The 22,829-nt window shown below is 41.7% G+C and overlaps 1 protein-coding gene across 1 annotated transcript; it reads left to right on the top strand.

Moving 5' to 3' along the window:
* Window positions 1-15,999: 15,999 nt before the first annotated feature.
* LOC147442476 (membrane protein PM19L-like) lies at window positions 16,000-20,172 on the top strand. The gene is made up of 4 exons (XM_086529667.1): window positions 16,000-16,170; window positions 17,969-18,143; window positions 19,805-19,853; window positions 19,967-20,172. The coding sequence occupies exons 1-4, from the start codon at window positions 16,041-16,043 to the stop codon at window positions 20,060-20,062; spliced, it is 450 nt and encodes a 149-aa protein (XP_086385793.1). The 5' UTR covers window positions 16,000-16,040; the 3' UTR covers window positions 20,063-20,172.
* Window positions 20,173-22,829: the final 2,657 nt, after the last annotated feature.

Here is a 22,829-nt window from a genome sequence, read left to right as displayed (position 1 = left end):
TCTTTCTGCTCTTACTGATTCCCTTTTGCTTGATATGTTTGAACTGCCTACTTCCCATGACGTATGGAAGTACCTTATTGCAAACTTTCAGAAGAAATCTGTTACAGAAATACTTTATTTGAGAGGGTTGCTTAACAAGTTACAATATGAAGTTGGTACTGCCATGACGGGACATATTGAGTCTTTCAAATCTATTATTAATCAACTTGCTGCTGCCAGTGATCCTGTTCCACAAAAGCAACTGATTACACTTCTCCTTGATACGGTGAAGGACTCTTCTTATGATAACATTGTTACTATTCTCTCTAATAAAGATGGTCTTGATTTCGACCAAGCTTGCATGTCTTTAATTGAATACTCTCAACGTCAAGAACGTCGGAATGCTGGTCACGATACAGCTATGATTTCAAAAGAGGAGACTGAGTCACAACAGATGGAACGTGCTTTTTATGCTCGAAGGCGTCCATTTCAACGAGGAAACCGCAGAGGTGGCCGTCGCGGTAATATTTTCTCTCGTCTCAAATTTCCTAATAAGCAATGTTCTTACTGCAACAGAAATGGCCATACTGAAGATGATTGTTGGGCACGTCAATATGATGAAGAACACAATATTACCACAAAACAACCACGTTTATCTAGAGACTCTTCTTCTTCTTCTTGTGAATATTGCGTACGATCTGATCATCCCACTCATATGTGCTATAAGCGTCGATTCGACACAGATCGGAATAGAGCATATGCTACTGAACATCGAAACAACATTGTACCAGAAACAAGTTGCGTCCTATGTTCAGTTGCTCCAGACAGAATACTTCATGTACGTGATGGATCACTTTTTATTGTCGATTCTGGTGCTACAGGAAATATGACATATCAGTCTAAGTGGCTCCATAACTATCATCCACTGCCAGTTCAACGTGTTGTTTATCTTGCTGATGATACTACTTGTCAAGTAAAGGGTATTGGAGACTTATATCTTGGTACCTTATCTTCTTCCACTCGAATTTTGCGAGGAGTATTACATGTACCAGATCTTCAACGTAATCTTCTTTCAGTTGCTAGACTTGTTGATCTTGGTCTGTTTGTTGGATTTGATTATACCAAATGCCGAATTGAGAAAGATGGACAGACTATAGCCACTGCTCCTCGAAACGGTAATTTATTTGAACTCTCTCTCAATGATGCTGTAGCAAATATTGTCACTGCTCCAGGTGATCATGATTGCAAAGTATGGCATCACCGTTTTGTTCATGCTGATTTCTCAAAACTCCTTGATCTTCAACGTCGTGATCTTGTTCATGGCATGGATCTTAAAGCCCATCCCCATATGGGAATTTGTGAATTTTGTGCTCTTGGGAAACACAATCGTAAACCCTTTCCTCTTTCAAATACAACTCATTCTCATGACATCTTGGATCTTGTTCATACTGATATATGTGGACCTCTACCTTCTTCGAGATCACAATATCGCTACTTCATTACTTTCATTGATGATTTCTCAAGGTATACGACTGTATTTCTACTTAGACAAAAATCTGAAGCCTTATCTGTTTTCAAACAATTCCACAAGGCTGCGGAACATCAAACTGGTCGTCGCCTTAAGAAGCTTCGTAGTGACAATGGAGGCGAATATGTTTCTCGAGAGTTTGTGAGTTACTGTGCTGACACTGGAATTCATCATGAACACACTATTCCATATTCGCCTCAACAGAATGGTGTTGCTGAACGAAAGAATCGCACTATTCTCAATGATGTAAGATGTATGCTGATTCATTCTGGCTTATCTCGTGTTTTCTGGGCTGAAGCTACTTTGACAGCAACATTTATTCAGAATCATCTTCTTACTACTGCACCCTTTGGTAAGATACCCATCACAGCATGGACATGTGACATTCCTTTTGTATCTCATTTTCGAACCTTTGGATGTATTGCTTATATTCATGTTCCCAAAGAAACACGAACAAAGCTTGATGCTCCTGGTCTTAAAGTTATTTTTATTGGATATTTTGACACTTCCAAAGTCTACAAACCCTATGACCCTTCCTCCAAGAAAGTAACTGTGAATCGTGATGCTACTTTTAACGAACAGCTTATGGGAGGCTCATGGTCCATGGATGATTCTGATGATACTAAATCATTGCTTCAGGCTTTTCCATTTCTTTCAGAAGATGAAACACTTCCTATAGAGCAACTTTCCTCCTCACAACCATCCATTCCAAATGTTGCCAATGATGATATTGATATTTTTGTTGATCTGCCTATTGATTTTGAACATGGCTCATGTCATGTTTATGATGATGATATTGCTGATAATGCTTTTTCTACTTCTAAAGATCCCGTTACTTATGATGAAGCTATCTCTTCACCACAAAAGGATCAATGGCAAGAGGCTATGGAAGCAGAGTACGATTCTCTTATCTCTAAAGGTACATGGATACTAACTGAATTACCTCCTGGTCGTACAGCTATTAAATGTAAGTGGGTGTATAAAACAAAAGTAAAAGAAGATGGATCTTTTGACAAGTTCAAGGCGCGTTTAGTTGCAAAAGATTACTCCCAAGTAGCTGGTGTTGATTATCAAGAGACTTTTTCACCAGTTGTTCGCATTACAAGTGTTCGAGTTTTATTGGCATTTGCTGTTCAATTTGATTTAGAAGCTCATCAAATGGATGTGCGAACTGCTTTTCTTAATGGTGACTTGGAAGAGGAAATTTATATGGAACAACCAGAAGGGTTTGTTATTCCAGGTAAAGAAGACCTTGTTGCTCAACTCCATAAGGCACTATATGGTCTCAAACAAGCTTTGCGAGCCTGGTATACAAAATTTGATCTTTTTCTCACCTCTAAAGGATTCATCTCTTGCTCGTCAGACCCCAACTTATACATAAAACGCCAAGGTAGCAGTTTTGTGATTCTTGCTCTTTATGTGGATGATACCATCCTTGTTTCCAATGATTTGGGATTTCTTCAGCAAGTGAAAAATTTATTGTCTTCTGCATTCGATATGGTGGATCTTGGAGAGATTCACTCTTGTCTTGGCATTCAAATCCAACGGAACCGTACAAAAGGTATTTTATTCCTTCGACAGTCAAAGTTTATTGCAGATACTATTCAAAAATTTGGTATGAAATCTGCACATTCAACCAACACACCTTGTCTTGCGAGCTCTACGAAGAATACTTCTGACAATGGCGGTCAACTTGTCACAAATCAACCTTATGCTAACTTGATTGGATGTCTTCAGTTTGTTGGCATGAACACTCGTCCTGATATTCTGTTCGCTGCTAACTATCTTGGACAACATCTTGCATGTCCTTCTCTTAAGCATTGGTCTGCTGCAAAGCGTGTATTGAAATACTTGAAAGGCACTACAGATTTTGGTTTAGTCTATCGACGACAACTCACATCGGATTCTATGCAATCTCTTTCTCTTTTGGGTTACACAGATGCAGACTGGGCAAGCTCACATTTATCTATGCGATCTACTAGTGGAAATTGCTTCTTTATAAATGGTTGTCTTGTTTCTTGGACCAGCAAGAAACAACGTTGTGTTGCAGTTTCTACGACTGAGTCAGAATATGTTGCGGCATCACTTGCAACTCGTGAGTTGATTTGGCTTCGACAAATGCTGGTTGATATTGGTCACTCTCCTCTTTCTAGCACACCCTTGCGGTGTGACAACCAAAGTGCTATTAGTCTTGCAAAAGACTATGTTCAACATAATAAGTCAAAGCACATTGCTGTCCATTATCATTATGTCAGGTATGAAGTACGCAAGGGAACCATTATGGTTGAACACTGTCCAAGTGACCAGATGATTGCAGACATTTTGACCAAAGGCCTCAATGAGTCACGTTTCATCCTCTTGCGCTCGGAGCTTGGAGTTGCTTCGGCCTCACTCTTTCTAGATTAGCTTCTTTTCTATTGTAATAGCTTTGTACATATGACATTGTAATCTTTTAGGTACCATGCACTATGCACACTCCACATTTGCACCTTGTGATATCTAAGTCACTTGAATATTTGTACATAGATGCACAATTCACTTTCACATCATCACCACTGGTTCATATTTCACATTGTATAGGGGCTTGGGTTTTTCCCTTGAACTCCCCAAGGGTTTTTTCATCCAAAGCTAGAGACCTTTGTTTGAGTGGGGGTGTTGGAGCTATATATGGCTCACTCTACTGAACTTGGTCTCACCTATATATTTGTATCTTGTCCTCAATATGAATCAGTCTTTGCGAGCGTATATGGTGTGTCTCTTGTCTCGTCTCTCTCTCTTTCTCTCTACATCTCAACACACACACACACACACACACACACACACACACGAGGAGAGGAAGGAGAGCCAGGTATGCTCCTTCCCTCTCCTCATTCTCATGTTCCCTTCCCCTCTTTCTCTCTCCCTCTCTCTCTCTCTCACACACACACATACACACACACACATAGTGTTTTTGAGAGAGAGAGAGAGAGAAAGAGAGAGAGAGAGAGAGAGAGAGTACAAACATAAACAAAAACGTACACACACATACATAAACAAAGAATGCACACACACATTGAGAGCGGAAAAGAGAGAGAGAGAGTATGCATAAACAAAAAACGCACGCATTGAGAGAGGAAAAGAGAGAGAGAACATGCATAAACAAAAAACGCACACATTGAGAGAGGAAAAGAGAGTGAAAACATGCATACGATCCAAAAAAACGCACACACATTGAGAGAGAAAGAGAGAGAAACTAATTTAACGTCGTAGGAAACTAATTAAAATTAAAAGACCTAAAGATCTAGCCGACGAGGAGTTGAACTCAAGACCTATTATTCAAGAGGGAAATGGCATAATCAATCTATCATACTTGGCATGGGTGATAGAAAGGTTATACCATTTATCTCTTTTTATTGGCACACACATCCACACACGCGCACACACACAAGAAGAAGAGAGTTATAATGTCGTAGGAAACTATCTTAAAAGACGTTAAAGATTAGGTTAGGTGTAGACTTACGTTAAATTAGATTTAGGTTTATTTAAGTTAAATTAGATTAGATTTAGGTTTATTTTTAACTAGATTTAGGTTTATTTTTAACTAGATTTAGGTTTATTTTTAACTAGATTTACGTTTATTTACGCTAGATTTAGATTTACGTTATATTAGATTAGATTTAGGTCTCCATAGACAGCGATGCCTGCATGAACCGGGTGAAGAAAGCCCTCAATGGAATATAGGGTATTGCTGCCTTCACTCATGGTGGGCTCCGTCGATCCAAACCTCCTGGTGAAATGTCTTCAGAAGATAGGGAAGAAGGTGGATCTTCAGGGCGGCAAGAGTCACTACATCCCCGACACAATGACCATCTAGACAACCTCTAGTCATTCAACAACAACTTCAAAGTTAGTAACAAGAGCAAGAACGGTCTAAAGGGCCAATTGCTGTCGTCAGATGTGGATGGAGATGAGGCAGCGTCACCGCCGGAAGTTAACTCTCACATCTTTAGTGATGAGAATGCCAACTCTTGCCGAGTTATGTGAAAAATTATGTGTTGAATCAGTTTTAAGGTTCTTATAATCCCTGTTAGTTTAGTTCTTTGTTTTTAATATAACATAATTTACGTTAGATTTAGATTTATGTTATATTAGATTAGACTTAGGTTTATTTAGGTTTACCCACACACACACACACACACACACACACACACAAGAAGAAGAGAGTTTTAACGTCGTAGGAAACTATCCCAAAAGACGTTAAAGATTAGGTTAGATGTAGACTTACGTTAAATTAGATTTAGGTTTATTTTTAGTTAGATTTACGCTTATTTACGTTAGATCGAGTCCACGCAAGAATTACTTACGGTTTAGGGTTTAGAGTTAGACGAACAGTGAAAAGATCTACTGTGAAAAGATGTTAAGATGCTGTGAAGTGCTACAGCTAGAGAAGAGGCAAAGGGGTTTTGTCCACTACATGCAGTATCATGTAGACGTGGATGTGTAGATTTCTTGTACCCACAAATATAGGTATTGACCAATAAAGACGAGATTATAACCCGGTGGTTCTGATCTCCGTGCACCTCTAGACCGAGGTGTGCGGGGATTGGACATGACTGGAGAATGTGAGGTAAAGAGAGAGAGAGAGAGAGAGAGAGAGAGAGAGAGAGAGAGACAGAGACAGAGAGAGAGAGAGATAAGATGAAGAATGCCAATAGAATATTAAATTTGTTGTCCAGGTTATAAGATTTTTATCCTCATTATGAGTAGTGACGAGGATGTGGGACCGTCCAACCGAAACACCTATCTCTCAACGAGGGTCTTATGTCCTTGTAATCAATGCAAGCATGTTGTGCGACGGACAAGACGTGTTTCTTTACAGCACGTTCGCGAATTTGGCGAGTTCGATCCATCTATTATAGATCGAGTTGTTGCCAATTATAACTCGTCGGACTCTGACGCTGGCCAACAAGCAGCAATCTTGCAACCCAATAGACGTGTTCGCAGGCACTTTGGTCAAGCAGCATATGTGAGGCCACAAGATGTAGCCTCTGACAGCTCGGGGGATGATCATGCAGAGCACATTCCCAACGAGGCAATGTTTGAGCCCGAGATTGATGAAATGATCGATCGAGACGATCATGGATTCAGAAAGGCTTATCTATGATGATATGAAAAGTGAAGCCGATACGCCATTGTATAATGGAGCACGTATGTCTAGATTGAAAGCACTCCTGGTTCTTCTCAACATGCAGGCAAAGTTTGGATGGAGTGACACTAGCGTCACAGCGCTTTTCAGGTGATCTATTACAATTAGTTTACTTTAATAAAACTCTAAATGTATAATGATCTGATAGATTTTTACACGATTGTATCGTATTTTTATGTTGTGTAGATTGCTGAAAGAGCACATACTACCAGCTCACAATGTGATGCCAGATTCCCGAGATGAAGCAAGAAAGATTTTGCGAAACTTGGGGATGGATTACAATTCTATCCACGCTTGTCCTAATGACTGCATTCTTTTCAGAGGGGAATACATAGACATGGAGAAGTGTCCGAAATGTGATTCCGAAAGATATCGAGTAGATCTCCACGGGACAAAAATTCCACAAAAGGTTTTGCGACATTTTCCTCTGCTTCCTCGCATCAAGCATTTCATCGAATGTAAGTCCATGGCCGCCCTAGCATCATGGCATGAGGAGAATAAATCTTCGGATGGTGTGCTACGAATTCCTGCAGATTGCGCAGCCTGGAAACATATAGATGGAACATGGTCGGATTTTGCCAGGGAAGCTCGAAATTTGCGCTTAGGCCTGGCTATGGATGGCGTAAATCCATTTGGTCAAAGATCAACATCTTACAGTGTATGACCCGTTGTCATCGTCAACTACAACATTCCCCCGTGGTTGACTACGAAGAAGGGGCACCTATGGCTAAGCTTGATTGTGCCAGGGCGATATAAAGTGGGGAATATGGATGTGTATCTTCGTCCACTATTGGAAGAGCTACAACAATTGTGGATTGGCATAGAGGTGGTGGATATGAGCCGACACACAAGACGACGGAATGCTTTGATAAGAGGCATTCTAATGTGGACCATGCATGACTATCCCGGGCTAACAGAATGCTCAGGTGATCTATTGACACTCCTCACTCAGACACTGTAAATCTTGTTTTTTCCCATAGTTGATCTATTATCATGTGTATACATGCAGGGCTTCAAACAAGCTGATACAGAGCATGTGTCACATGTGGACCTAGACTGAATGCACGTAGGGCACCCTCACTGAAGAAGCAAATCTACGAAGGTCATCAAGCGTATCTTCCAGAGAATCATGTGTTACGCGACGGCTTTTTGGGAAGAGAGCCACCAAGGATGTCTGCACAAGCATGGTTAGAGCAGAAGGAGATGTGCGATGACGGATTGCCTCCAGGGATGAAGAGACTATCTCTATGGTACGAGTTACCATACTGGCCCCGACTCATGATCAATCACTTGCTCGATCCAATGCACATATTCAAGAATGTGGGTAATCTACTATGGGACCATCTGACCGGCAAGAAAGATACTTTGGGAGCCAGAGTTGACCTTAGAAATGTGGATCGTATGGAGCAATATTGGCCGCAAACAGCGTCTGATGGATCGATAAAACTCCCTAAAGCACCATGGATTTTCACAGGAGCCCAAGAACGCAAAGTAAAAGAGACCATTCAATCTTTGCGGACCCCCAGTGGCGAAATGCACTCGCTCCGAACGTGTTTTACTAAAGAAGGAAAGCTTATCGGTTTGAAGTCACACGATTGGCATAAAATGTGTCAGGTACGTTCATAGTGGACTTTAATATCATTGCTGCACATACTTTACAGTTTATTTTACCGGTTGCCATTGAGGGATGTTTGTCTCTCGACATCCGTAACACAATCTACAAACTTGCAAAGCTGGTGCAATGGATCTCACAAAAGGAGATCAACGTAGACTCCATACCATTCGCCAAACTAAATGCTGCGGAGCTTGTGTGCATGTTTGAGAAACATTTTCCTACTACCATGCTAACCATTCAGGTGAATCTTCTTGTTCACATAGTTGATGAGGTGGAAATAGCTGGCACAGTTCATTCCAGATGGATGTTCTTCTTAGAACGTTTCATGAAAACGCTTAAGGGATATGTGCGTCAAAAGGCACGTCCGGAGGGTAGCATGGCAGAAGGTTGGTTAGTATCAGAGTCCCTAGTGTACATTGGAGAGTGGCTAGACGGATTTGATAAATTAAGCCCGGGACACGCTATGGCGAACCATAGATGATGAGCGCATATCTGGGATCGTCATGTGCAATCTCGGTGTTGAGAAGAAGATGACGGAAGATCTAGAGGCTAAAATCAACCGATTTTGCATGCTTCACAATCCAGTGATGCAAAAGTGGATTTCACAATATGAGGATGCAAAGCAAGAGCGACAAAGGGCACGAATCGAGTGGAGATGGGGAAGACGACCACCGATGCACTATCCAGCGGTTCTGGAGAGCCTACCAACCTTCATGAGCTTAAGATGGTTGCACAACCAATTGAAAAGCGCACAACAATGCGGTGACGAAGTGACTGAGGAAGAGTGGGAGTACTCTCGGGGTTGCGCGACCAAGGTAAGTTTGCAATGTACGACTAGCAAGTGACTTTATTTATAAACGTTTGAACGGCCACTCATAATCTTTGTTCGTTGTAGTATAAGTCATACACAGCAGCATGGTGTAAAGGTCGACATTTTAGGGTGGAACGAATCGACAAAAAGCGTTTTACTCAAGATTGTGGAATCATGGCAAAATTTGAACAGTCTAGTCGACGACGTTCCTCTGATGCAGATCCTGTGGTGGCGGAACTCACTTACTTCGGCACGCTGCAAGAGATTTTGAGGATCGATTACAGAGGATTTTTTGTCGACTTGTTCGACGTGCAATGGTTCAAGATAATCATGGAGGGTCGCAACGCTACTGTGCGTAGAGGAGAGTCTGGTTTTCTGGAGGTGGATTCTACTAAGAAATGGACTGACCTAAGAGACACTTTCGTACTACCCGAGCATTGTGAACAAGTAAGTATGTAAATAGTTAACATCCCCCTTTTACAAGTTATGTGCTTGAAAGCTCTCATGTAAGTTATGTGGCTCTGGCAGGTAATATTTCATCCTACAAAGTCTACATCAAACTGGTGGTACGTCATAGAGATAGCCCCTCGTAGTGCAAGGACGTATGAAGGCTACCATGTGCCAATCACAACGGCATCAATGGAGGAGATCAGAGAAGATGCTCAATCAGAAGCCGCTGCGGTGGTGCCAGACGAGCATCAAGATGCTACTACTCTATATGGGGTGCATGCAGAGGAGCTACAAAATGAAACAGAGGATATGTGTTTAAACGGAGAGCTCTATATAGATATAGGAAGTTATGCTGAGTTATGCGAGGATGAGAGAGAGATCTCTTAAAGCCACAAATATTATATTTGAACAATTTTGCTCCGTGTTGTAAAAGCTCTGGGGCTCTAAGTACCTTCCATGGTGTATAACCCTCTTTTCTACTCGCGCTCACATCTTTTGATTGAAAATTCTGAGTTTTCGTCATTGTATTTATATGCGTCATTACGTCATTGTATTTAATGTTCTTTGCGTCATTGTCTACTCTATTCATTCAATATTAAGTTTAAATATTCGTGTGTTTAATGCAGGTATGGATGATGAGGAGTTTCTTTCTTCTTTGTCACCGCAGCAGAGACAGTGGTACGTGGAGCGTCATCGCTTTGGCGCATCATCGTGCGTTCCTACTCCATCCGCATCTCCCTCTCTTTCGGAGCATTCGGCGCGCTCCGAAGCTTCGGCGTCGACGAGACGAGCTTCACACTCGTCTAGACACCGGCGCTCTAGTGGTGGCGGTAGTGGTTGTTGTGGGGATTCCGCCACCGATGCCTCCACACCGCCTCGTGTTCGACGAGGCTCTTTACCCTCCCCTTCTTTGCCCGCCCCCACACCAGCCACAGCATCACCATCTACGCCAGGTTTTGCACGGCTGACTGTTCCTAGAAGCTACACACCTCTACCTACTCCGCCAGGAGCCACCCCACTCGACACTCCTCGCTTCGGGGCCCAGACACCGGTGGAGACACCTGACCTCCATACCCCCATCGACACGCCGCTAGAGACCCCTGCCGGGACACCCAAGTTCACGCGTCACCGGCCAGAGGGCTTGTCTTACTCCGTCGACTTCAGCGGGGGCATCATCATGGATGATGACGGCAAGAAGGTGATCTCGCGCATGCGTGGTCTTTGCTCTCAGCTGTTTAGACACTACATACTAAACAAATGGAGTGAAGTACCAAGTGATTTAAAAAACAGAGTCATCAGCATACTTCATGATGAGTTTTCCGTTCCAACACGGGATCAGCGCTTCAATGAAGACCTGATGAAGATTCGAATGCGCGAATACTGCAAACACAAGCGTTTCGAAGTGCAAAAAGCAATCAAGAATGGGTGGAACAGGCCAGATTGGCTGGCCAAAGAAGATTGGAAGAATGCGAAGAAAGCAGCGCGCGAGAATCCCGACAAGTGGAAGCAACAAAAGGATGCAGCCAGAGCGCGAGTAGAGGCAGGGAGCTCGCACCACTTGGGGAGCGGTGGATGGGCATCATTTGAGGCCGATTTTGTAAGTGTTTTCGCATTGCTCTTTATGTTCGATAGTTTAGGGTTTATGAGTTTTTTAATTCTAACATAATGAAATCTTTGTATGTTTTGACAGTGGTCGATGACAGGACGTGATCCCACACCGTACGAGCGCAAGTACGCAGGCAGGAAGGGCTTAAACGCCCTGATGGACATTCTCAGTTCTCGTGGCGGCATGGTTAGTATTAGGGTTTACTCTTTTCTATTTTTTGTATTGTTTTATAAATGTCGTTATATGTTTATACGTACTGAAAGCTGTCTTATTGTCTTCTTTTGCAGAATCCGACAGATACGCCGCTTGGACGCGATGAGACGTCTGACTAGACGACGTCAGTTTAGCCGTAGCTAGATAGCATTAGTTTAGGGTTTCTCATAGCTTATGTATCATGAGACGGATTTTATACGTCTTTTTGAACCATGTATATTATTACATTTGTCACCGCAGTTCCTTTTGCCAATCAATTCTTTATGCCTATGATGTTGTACAATTGTCATTATTACATTTGCCAATCAATTCATTTTGCCTATGATGTGTACAATTGTCAATTTTGCAAACAATGCGTCTTGTGGGTGACTATTTTGGGTCTATTATCTACCCTTGCACTTTTTTTAAAAAGTGAATCAAAAACAATATGGTTGATGGATGGCAGGGCATTCAATGCCCTGCCACCAAAAAGAAATTCTCTCGGGCGTCGCTATAACCGTCGCTATTTATGGCTCTGTAGCGTCGCTATAGTCTTCTGTGTGAACGTCGCTATAACCGTCGCTATGAGCGTCTCTATATATCGACGCTTATAGCGACGCTCTCGTAGCGACGCTCGTAGCGACGGTTTTAGCGACGCCGGGGGTTATAAAAACCCAGTGTATTTCCGTCGCTAACAGCGTCACAAGAGCACACAACCTCTTGTAGTGCAACAAAAGTTTTTATCAAGGGTTGTGTAATGATTGTTTTTCTCTTCTATGGTGTTAATTATTTGAATATTAAGAATAAGAAGAATCCCATTAAGGTATATTAATATAAGCTAATGATTAAAAAACATGAAAGTGAGTTATAATACACAATAAACTTAATTAGCCAAGTTTATACAAAACCTTATATGTAAAACAAGGTTATCTACAGTGAGCAAGCATACAAAGCTAACTGGTTCAGCCCACTCAACAAAATATGGAAGAAACATTGAACAGAAGAACAATGGAAACAAAGCGTTAAGGCCATATGGGAGAGCAAATGGCCTAATTACATGAAGTGATTTATCTGGAAGGTGATTTGGGGAGCCATGCCTACTAGGATTAAGGTTTGTGCTAGAGGGATCGGCATTGAAACTTGCTATGGGTGCAGAGTGGCTTCTAAGGAACCCTTGCATCTGTTCAGCAAGTGCCCATCATTGCAGGGACTAGCCGCTAAAGTCAACCAATGGGTAAGAAAGACTTGGAAGATTATCTTCTTTATAGATGATCGTTTTGAAAACTAGGTCGTTCTAGTCTACACCCAGATCACAAGATTTTGCTACCTCAATCAAGCCTGTAAGTCTAGGAACTTTCGGGTGTTTGAGGCCAAAATAGTCGTGGCTCAGTTTGATGAGATTTTGCATCTCAGCACCGAGCTCATCCATGTAGTAAGAGCTAAGAGAGAGACAACATGCACAAATAAAGAGTGACACCTTGCATTGAGTCGCTTAGGAGTGTCATAGCACCCAATTTGTGGCTGGCTTTTATGACATGGTTGTCACCTCAAGGCTGCTTGAGGTCGTTTGTATCTTTTTGAGTTAATTCTCCACTCACAATTATGAATATTGTGGAAAAAAAAAAGTTATAATTTGGCCATAATTCATTTTTAAAGAACCTTACATGTAAAACAGTGTATAATTAAGTTTTTATATATGGCGAGGGTACGTGAGCTGATGACGGGGGACATGTGAGTGATGGGAGCGGGAGCGGAGTAGTAGAGCTTTGTTTTGCGATGGTGAGGGTGAGATGAGAGATGCGTTGGATTGTACAGAGCTTGATTTTAGCATGAAGAGGAGGCCAGTTGCTAGCCCAGTGTGTAGGAAAGCTAATTCGCTGATACTGTTGAGTTGACTTGTTTGTGAGCTGGCGATGGCTTCCTGTAGGCGGAAGGTGCTAGCTCGATCAGTGCTCGTGGTTTGTCATCTTGGAACCGATCATGATCCATCTCCACAACTGCAGCACCGATCGCGATTCGATTGCAGCTGCAGCCGGGGTTGAGCTCCTCTTTCGGTGGAGTGTACACGGCTCTTGACGGTGTTCTGTTTGCCTCAATCATGGATCGTGATCCATCAAGATACATTGTGGTGTATGGCCCCAAGGATCGAGATTATCAAGCACTCTTCCTTGATATGGACCCCGATGGGGAGATGAACACTGCTAATCCGAAAAAGATTTTGAAGCCTTCTCACTTCGCTTCCTCATACAACGGAGTCTTGCACGGGGTGATTAGGCCAAGTCAAAATAAAGTAGAAGATTGGTATGTACTACAACAAGAGTTCAACCTGGAGACATCTCTCATAAGCCTTCGGTCCTGCTATGCTCACTTGGTGGTGCTCTATTTTATGGGCCGTCGAATGTCAACTTAAAGATTGTGGGAGTGGGCAGCAACACAACAGTGACTAACAACAGATTTGCGATAAGCCAATCCACAGCAATAGGAAAAGCCTTCTATGTGGCAAGGTGTGCCACGGAGAAAACTGTTCAGGAGCTGATTATGAGAGGAGGCATTTGAGGAGCCTCTCACTTTGCTTAAGCTCTGCCCTAGATGCCCGAGTTCTGTCCTAACAAAGAGTTTATGGACTATTACCCAATGTGGGTTATGCTCAAAGAATTCCCTCTATGGCTTCATGACTATGTGGATTCCATAGTTGCTATGTTGGGTCTGGTGCTTTTCATTCCAAAAATGCAGTGGGTAAGGTTCGGTTTGGATGTAAAGGTTTGTGTTTTGTGGAATATGAGTAAGCCAATGTCCAAGTATCTAGATTTGCGTATGGGTAGTTTTGGCACCTTCCGACAAGAATTAGCCTTTTCTTCCTTTTAAATGCTTGGTACAAGTGCCACAAAATTGATCACTATGTAAGGACAACCCCAAGGTGGAAGTTGCACGCAATTGATGATCAGGACAACTTGGAGGCGAGTTACCAGGGAGGTCAAGTCCGCTGGAGATGACCCTAGACTGGAAGATAAGGCCAGAGAACAAGATAGGGCTTGTTAAAACGTGGCTAAAGAGACGAGTTTCCTGTCAGTAGAGAAAATATCTGTCGAGCCAATCAAACCTTCTGGTGGGGAGATAAGCGAAGAGATAGTAAGCTCGTCTGATGAGATGAAATATAAACCAGAGTCGCTTGTTAATCCCACTAAAGAGACGCCGATCGAGTCCAGCCAACCTGGCTCGGATGTAGGTGAAGCTCAGAACATTAAGGTTGATTTCGTCAGTAATGTGATGCATGTTTCGGGTAATGGACCACTACCGCTAGTATAAGAAAATAAGAAAAAATGAAAAATTTGATAATTTTGGTGATTCTCCTCTCGTGCTATGTTTTCGATGCACTTGCTTGGTATAGTCAAGGGGTGTGCTTGGTAGTCAAGGGGTGTGCTCTGGCGCTCTCCTTGGTGGAAACCCCAAGTCAACCTAAGTTCTCGTATGATGTGAACGGTCACAGGTGGTACTCTTTATCAGTCGATGTATCTGGAAAGATTAGGATGTTGAAGAATGTCATGGCTCGGGTGGAGTATGGCTTCCTATGTAACTTGTTTTGGTTTTTTAAAACGTTTATCACTCACAATTTGTGATTTTGGGGGAAAAACATTCTATAGTACTTATAAGCATAAGAAGGGGTATCGTACTCACCATATCATTTTTGTAAATGGAGATTTTTTTAAGATTCTCTGCTCACAGATGGCATGCCTTTTTCTCTAGAGAGTGGATCCCCCAAGGAGACATCAAAAGAAGAACTAGAGAAGTGAAGCAAAAGTTGAATGACATGGGAACAATGCTAAGAGACCTCATAGAGATATATTCGATGAGTTGAGAGAGAGAGAGAGAGAGAGAGAGAGAGAGAGAAGGAGAGGAAGAAGAAGAAGAGCAAGAACAAGAGAGGGAGGGTTGAAGGTTGGAAATATGTGGCTTTGGAATTCTCCATCAGTTATATTACATGGTGGCAATTTGAAACTTTAACCACATCCAATGCTCACTCACATACCCAGCCAAATAGACTATGTTGTTAAGTGTTAAGCATTTGGAAGGAAATTTTTCTAACCTTAAAGTTGCTAATCTTAGTCTCTTGCACAAGTACATGTGTGGGTGACATACGAATGTGGGTATTTTGAATCTTGATGACATATTAATAAAGAATTATGAGATATATGTGTGAAAATGACATTGTATTGTGCAAGCAGAATACCTAGTTACACTATTGGTTTAATTAAGTAGTCTAATTTAACTCAAAATGGTACACTATTTTGATCCTAGATTTTGATTATCGAATTCACAAATGCAAATTGTAACTTATGTACCTGGCAAACCAGATACATAGTGTGTGAGCAAATAAGACCACTCTGGAGAAGAGGATGAGGAGGTGGAAAGGGTGAGAATACTTACCTTTTGCTAAGAAGCCTTTCAAGGTTTGATATTTTTGTCAAAATGGTCATTTTTCACAATTGAACTCACGTCCTTGGTGTTTCTTTTTTTCGAAATATTTTTCCTAGTGTTAAAATATCCTCGAAAATCTTGCAAAGCCAAAACTTAATTAGTGTTCAAAACTTGTAGAAGGAGATGTGAAGGGATATGCGATGGCGGGGGACGGCTTGTGAGCACGAGAGAGAGAGAGAGAGAGAGAGTAGGAGGAGGATGGCGCTAAGCCGACCCGTGACGCTGGCTCTGCTCATCCTCAACAGTATGCTCTACCTGATCATCATGGCCCTCGCCGGCTGGCTTGTGTCGGCCATCGTCGACCCCGACATCGACTTCTTGAACACAGGTTCCCCTCTCTCTCTCTCTCTCCACACACACAAACACCACTGGATACTTCACTCGGTCACACATGCATCCGGTGAGGGAGTGTCGTCTTGTAGAGGGAGGGCGAGTCAGTGCCGTGTGTGTGTGTGTGTGTTTAGAGAGAGAGAGAGAGAGAGAGAGAGAGAGAGAGAGAGACCATGGTTCTCCTTGTGCTTCTGTAGCACAATTTCTCATTATGATTCCATATTGCTAACTACGACAACACATTGTTGCGAGTTAGGGAGTGCATGTCCATAAATAGGTGGGCCGGCATTCCCCCTGCCCCAACTACACCTAGCTAGACACGCGCTCCCTCCCGAGCAGCACCTCATGTGATGAACCCAATAGTGGAAAAGTGCAAGAAATGCTCGATCCTTTCTCACATTGGAAAATGTAAGAAACTTGTGTATGTAGATGCAATTCGCCACACTCTCAACTATCCAATGTGGAACATACATACACACATCCATATCACATGCTTTCAAGGATTAATTTGAAAACCCTATATGTGTAGATTTTTCCATAAATATAGCACACTCTTTTCTAGTTCATTCTCTTTTATGTCCCGTTTAATTGAGAGAGTACACTCAGAATTTCCATGTGAGGCACACAAACGTGCGTGCACACATATAGCCATGCAGGCAATTGTCCTCTGCTTTGTGACCCATGGGTAACCTTGGTTTTTAATTGGATTCTTCAAGTCTCAGTTGTGGCAAAGTTTTCAAGCAATGGATATCAGATGCACACACATAAGGCTAATAGAGACCTCCACTTTATAATCTCTCTCTCTCTCTCTCTCCCTCTCCCCTTGAGGGTACACTCACTAAATGGCAACATTGGGCACATCTTTTTTATTGCCTGAGATGATGCAAATGTTACAAAAAGAACTCAACAAGGTGGCTCGCATTTAGATGCATTGGCCACCTTGAGGGATCGATTCTTTCTCAATGCATTCAAGCCATATGATGCACATACATACGCACATGTAGATTGTCTCCACCGATACGTTGCCACTCACTCAATCATTAAACACTTTGAAACTCTACCATTTCATACTTGTTTCCTTGCACAATGAGCAAGCTAAGTTTGTTGCATAATTAAGCATTTCAATCAATGTTAGTAAAGCGAGATGATTGTGAACATCCCAAGGTCGTCATTCAAGCACCATTATATTGTCTACCAGTACATCCTAAGAGTAGCCTGTGAGTCCATTAAGAAGGTACTTTTCAATTAAAAAGTGTTGCAAATTTTCATTCTTGGAGGGATCTGTTGAAAACAATTTACAATATTAAGAAAAAAAAGGGGGTCTTTTCATTCACGACCATGTGTAGGTAGGGAGGGGTTACTAAAATATACAAAGAACACTTGTGATACGTTACAGTGGACCCTCGAATAATTATTTATCATAGCATTGTTCCTCTAGAATCCTGTAGTGTCTAAGCCTCTAAATTTGCTCCATTTGGTTACGAAATTTGGTAGTCCTAGGAAAAGTGTGCGCTATGCACACAATTGATGCGTAGTTCATTAATGCTTCAATTCATATATTGTGAAGGGAGATGAAAATATCTTGTTATTGATATATATTTGATTAATTACTGATTTACCAAATTGTCATACTAGAAATAATACATTGTGTTCTTGAATAAAGATGTATAATTGTCAATGGTTGTACGTATGGGTATTTTAACTATACATTTTAATGCATTAATACTTCAAAATTTTGATGAAGGTTTGCATGTTTGTTGGTTCTAAATACTGACAACCTCATTATTTTCTTTTAGTATCTAGAAGCGGCGAGACTTTGTATTTAATGACATTGTCGCTCATATCCGGTGCAGCCGGCCTAGGATCATCAGTGTGTGGTTTTCATCTTTTGCACTCATCATCCACAGGGAGCTACAATGCATGCCTTGGAGTCGGACTTGTTGCCGCAATTCTCACCCTTGAGATCTTAGGGTACCTTACTATTTCCATTTCCTTTTAATAAACACAGAAGCACTCATTAATATACATTATTCGAACATTCTTTTCGATAACATTACCATTTTTAGTATCAAAGGGAAAATTTCAATGATCACACTCTTTTCCTTAAGTCTTTTTGAAGTTTAGATAGCCTGAAATTGGGATAATTTTAAATGATCAGCCCACTTGCCTAGTCCTTTTGAAGGTTAGACTTTAGACTGACATAAATTTAAAAACATTCAAAAAAAGGATTTGTGGATGTTTCAATTCAAATGAGTTTAGCTTTAGTGAAATATGAAGAAGGAGTTTTAGTGCTTTAATTGTTCTCCTATGTGTTTGGTTTGGTAATATTCCCTTTAAAAAAATCTTAGAGCCGGGTCTGGCTATGTGTTAGCAAAATTAATGGTCTTGTCTTATTTTCTAGGTGAGGAAATTGTGCAACTTGCATTGCACTTTCTCCTTAAATGTCGTAATGTTCCTTATACTCATAAAAAAGTATTAAGAAGAGTAGCTCAGTTGGTGAGACCTTTATGATGTAACCCGAAGGTTGAGGGTTCGGGGTTAATGTGTTCTCTTGGGTGTTCCCTCAATCGTCCCTCGAGGGTGTATTATACAGCAATGTGTAGTTGTAAATACGTGATATGTGTAAAGTGTCTCCCTACCACCTTCATCGCGCTCAATGGAAAAAAAAAAGAAGTATTATGAGCCCCGTCCCACCCATTACATGGAGAAGCTCACTCTACTCATGCATTGTAAGACCGTACAATAGTCACGCCTGTGCAGCGATTTGCAAGAAAAAAGGGGGCCAGCTAGTAGATTGAGATGCTCCACCGCTTGCAACATTTCTCCAAACCTATTTTAAGCGGCTTTGACCTGCAACAGATGTTTGCACTATAAAAATTAGGATTGGGGCACTCTCTTGGAGGGGTTGGAGTCGTCCCCCTCCACTAGGCAAGACCACGACTTATGGTCATCCAACCACTAGGTGAGACGGAGCTCTAAGGAGACTACCGACTCACGATTGGACCATCTTCTTTCTAAGGGATTGTCCTCTTGATACAGTCAAAAAGTACACCTATATTCTGGGGTGCAAAACCTTATTCTTGCTTATTCAAATCCAAGTAGGTACATGACACCAAATATCTCCAAAATACAACTAATCTCCTTAGTGCAAGCAGGACTTGGCTCTTAGAGGCGAGTGGCATGAGGTCGTTCATGTAAAACATCACAACCGAGACACCACAATAAGTTAATCGACCATTTGATACATCCACATACTTTGTAAACTACAATGAACATGTACTTAAAACCAAGTCTCTCTTGGCATGTTAGGGTTCGGTGCTGATTTCTCAATACTTTTTTTCACCGTCTTTCTTCAACTTGATCATCTATTCTTTTCATTGTCCATTGTGACTATCATTGGAATGATCGGGGAATCTCATTGAGCCGGAAACAACACAAAACCTTCTTGTAGTTCATAGTGAAGCACTATCCATAAACCCATATGTATGTAACCCTTAAAAAAACATTTAATACTATGTGATATAGCAAAGAATGGATTTTAATTTAACAGGCAAGAAGACAATTGTACATATTTTGCATCTTCCTACTCCAAGAGATGACATTTTCTTTCCTTTTTTTGTGACATTTAACAGGTTGAGCTCCAAAGCAATTCATGTTGGACTTTTTCGATCTTCCCTCGTAGTAAGAGATTCGACAACTATTCCATCAAAAATCATGATGATCATCTGTAAAATCTCATAAAGAGCATAGTATCACAAGTAAAAAAATGCTAAGTATTTTCTCATACTGTGCAGAAATCTTTGGAATCTTTGAGTATCATTGCAAGTTCGACTCAGATATTTTATGTGATTTCACTCATAGTTGGAAAAAAGTTTGGAGATTTTCCATAGGTGATCAGATGTCTCCTTTTGACATGAATATCTTTGCCTCACAACCAAAGGCGAACTTTTTTCAACGCATTTGATCCAATGAGATTGGCTACTCTATTTTTTACCCAAGAACATAGAAAATTTTCCCTACCTCTTTGTATAATGTAAAATATCTTCAAATTTTGAGTCTTTTGATATTTAAACAAGATTTTAGTAGAATCTTTTTCTATACAAAATTACAACCCTCCTGTATTGTCACAATGATAAGAAAAAATCAAGTATTTGCCCATGGTTATCGCTTTTTCGAAAATGGTATAAGAACAAAGGTAAATTTTATATTTATACATAATGTATATCTTTGTGTGTAGCAAAACGCACTTTCCCATGCGTGGTGATACAATGGGCGTCTGAGAGTGCTACTAGGGTGGTATAAGAATTTCATACTATACATAATGTATATCTTTGTGTGTAGCAGAACGCACTTTCCCATGCGTGGTGATACAATGGGCATCCGTGAGTGCTACTAGGGTGGTATAAGAACAAAAGTAAATTTTATATTTATACATACTGTATATCTTTGTGTGTAGCAGAGCGCACTTTCCCATGCGTGGTGATACAATGGGCGTCCGTGAGTGCTACTAGGGTGGCATAAGAACAAAGGTAAATTTCTTATTTATACATAATGTTTATCTTTGTGTGTAGCAGAACACACTTTCCCATGCGTGGTGATACAATGGACGTCCGTGAGTGCTACTAGGGTCGCTTGGCCGCATTCGAACCCATGACCTAGGTCACGAAGGACGAATGCTCAACCAACCATTATTGTATATCTTATCCAAGACTGTCATAAGATCACTACCAAAAGGCGTGCATGCCTTGCCTCACGTAGCCTGCAAGCTGCCACGGAGTAGGGAGGCTTAAAGGTGAGGATGCGATGGTCTTGCGTGCTAGAGTCATGCGGCAGGAGGGTGGCACGGCCAGGGATTGTGGGTGGCTCGCACAAGAAGATTTAGAAATTTTCTCATGTAGGAAAACGGAGTCTTTTCCAATGTTTTTCATACAATGAATAACATCATGAGCTTCTGTTCGAGAGGCACCGCATACCTAGCTAGGTACGATTGGGGGCAGGGGACCCCCGGCCCCCCCATCGGGTCGGCGGTCCCCTGCCCCCAATCGCACCTAGCTAGGTATGCGGTGCCTCCCCCTCATAGAAGCTCATGATGTTGAGGTAGGTCACAATGTGGGAATTATTGTGAGAATTTGTCCAAAACTTCTTGTGTTGTTTCTTAGAGATCTTCTGGCATACTAGGATGTTCATGGCAGCCTGGCAGGATCCGCTCGCCATGGTGGCTCCGGAGCCCGGAGGGCACGTTTCAGTGGGCTCTTCTCAAAGCTTGTAGTTTTTTTTTTAGTTTGGAAATCTTGGTAAGTAACCCTTTGTCCGTCTGCTATTTGGACCTGATTCTAGGGCATGGTTTTAGAGGTACCCTTCGTCTCCTAGATTTTCATATGACTGGCTCGCTGATTTGGGCATTTCCGTCCCTATGTGAGCGGGCATCCTCGTTGGTCTTGCTCGGCATTGAACTTTATGGTGTATGCGTTTTTGCCTTCGCTATAAAAAGCTTGGCTTTATGGAGTTCTATGTGAACGGTTATAGTGTTTGGTTGGTGGTTGTGCTCCATGGCTCGGTGCGACGATCGCTACCCAAAAAAATCACCATTTTGTATCTCTAACAATGTTCTAAAGCGAGAATAGCCCTGGAATGAGTTGGTCACTCTTAGTAAGCTATTCCATGATGATAGTTAGAGTTAGTTCAGATCAAACACTAGACTTCATACCATATCATACATAGACACGACTGGAACTGGAAACAAGACTGGAAGTGGAAAAGACAATGAAACTAGAATTGGAAACTGAACTTAGAGACTGGATTTGGAATTGTATATTAAGGACAGTAAACCAGTACAAAGAGTTGGATTATGAAAGTACAACAGCTTTTGAGTACAAGAGTTTGGGCTCGAGAATGATAGAATGTAAATGGAATAGAATCCAACAGACCCTCAAAATGAAGTAATGGGTTCTATTTATAGTGACTGGGTTATCACTGGTTGCATAGTGTATCAGCTACCGTGGTAACTATCCATAGTTACTACTTCTGGAAGCCTCCACTCTAGCCATCCGTCGGCTGCCTGATGTTCCTACGATCTACATTCCTCCTCCCTTTTCTTGAATTTTGGTATTGGTATGTAACCAAAATTTCCAGAAGTCCATCTGACCTTCTTGCTAGGGGGCTTGTGTAGTACCTTGAACGGCTCTGGAGCACTGGAAAAGCACTATCTTTCTGAATTAACTTGTATATAGCTTCTTACTCCAGCTGGTCTTTCTTGGCCGTCTTCATCTCGACTTTGTATGGTGTCAACGAATTCCAAGTTTTGGTCTCAGGGTCGTACAATATACATTTGCCCCGGGTAATCCTGGCCCTATCCAGCTTATGGCAATACGATGCAGTATGCATCCACCCTTGAGGCAATGGCTAATTGCACTTAATGCGGGCTTCGAACAATAATTCAACCATCTCTCTGAACTGAGGGTCAGACGATGCTTTGTTAGCAAGGTCGTATCTTTGAGACTTGTATTGTCAGTTGAAGAAGTTGATTTGTTATTTTGAGGAGACGCCTGAGCTGTACCTTCCCCAGACCCATTCTTAACTAAAAGTTTTGAAGGTATTTAATTAGCTCATTGACCTAATTCTTCTTCAGAGCCTCTTGAAAAACTTGATTATAGGCTA

The sequence above is a fragment of the Adiantum capillus-veneris genome, chromosome 14, assembly GCF_014529385.1.
Source record: "Adiantum capillus-veneris isolate H3 chromosome 14, ASM1452938v2, whole genome shotgun sequence".
Classification (NCBI taxonomy): Eukaryota; Viridiplantae; Streptophyta; class Polypodiopsida; order Polypodiales; family Pteridaceae; genus Adiantum; species Adiantum capillus-veneris.
Note: the sequence above shows the minus strand (reverse complement) of the source record. Positions and strands in the feature narration are given on the sequence as shown.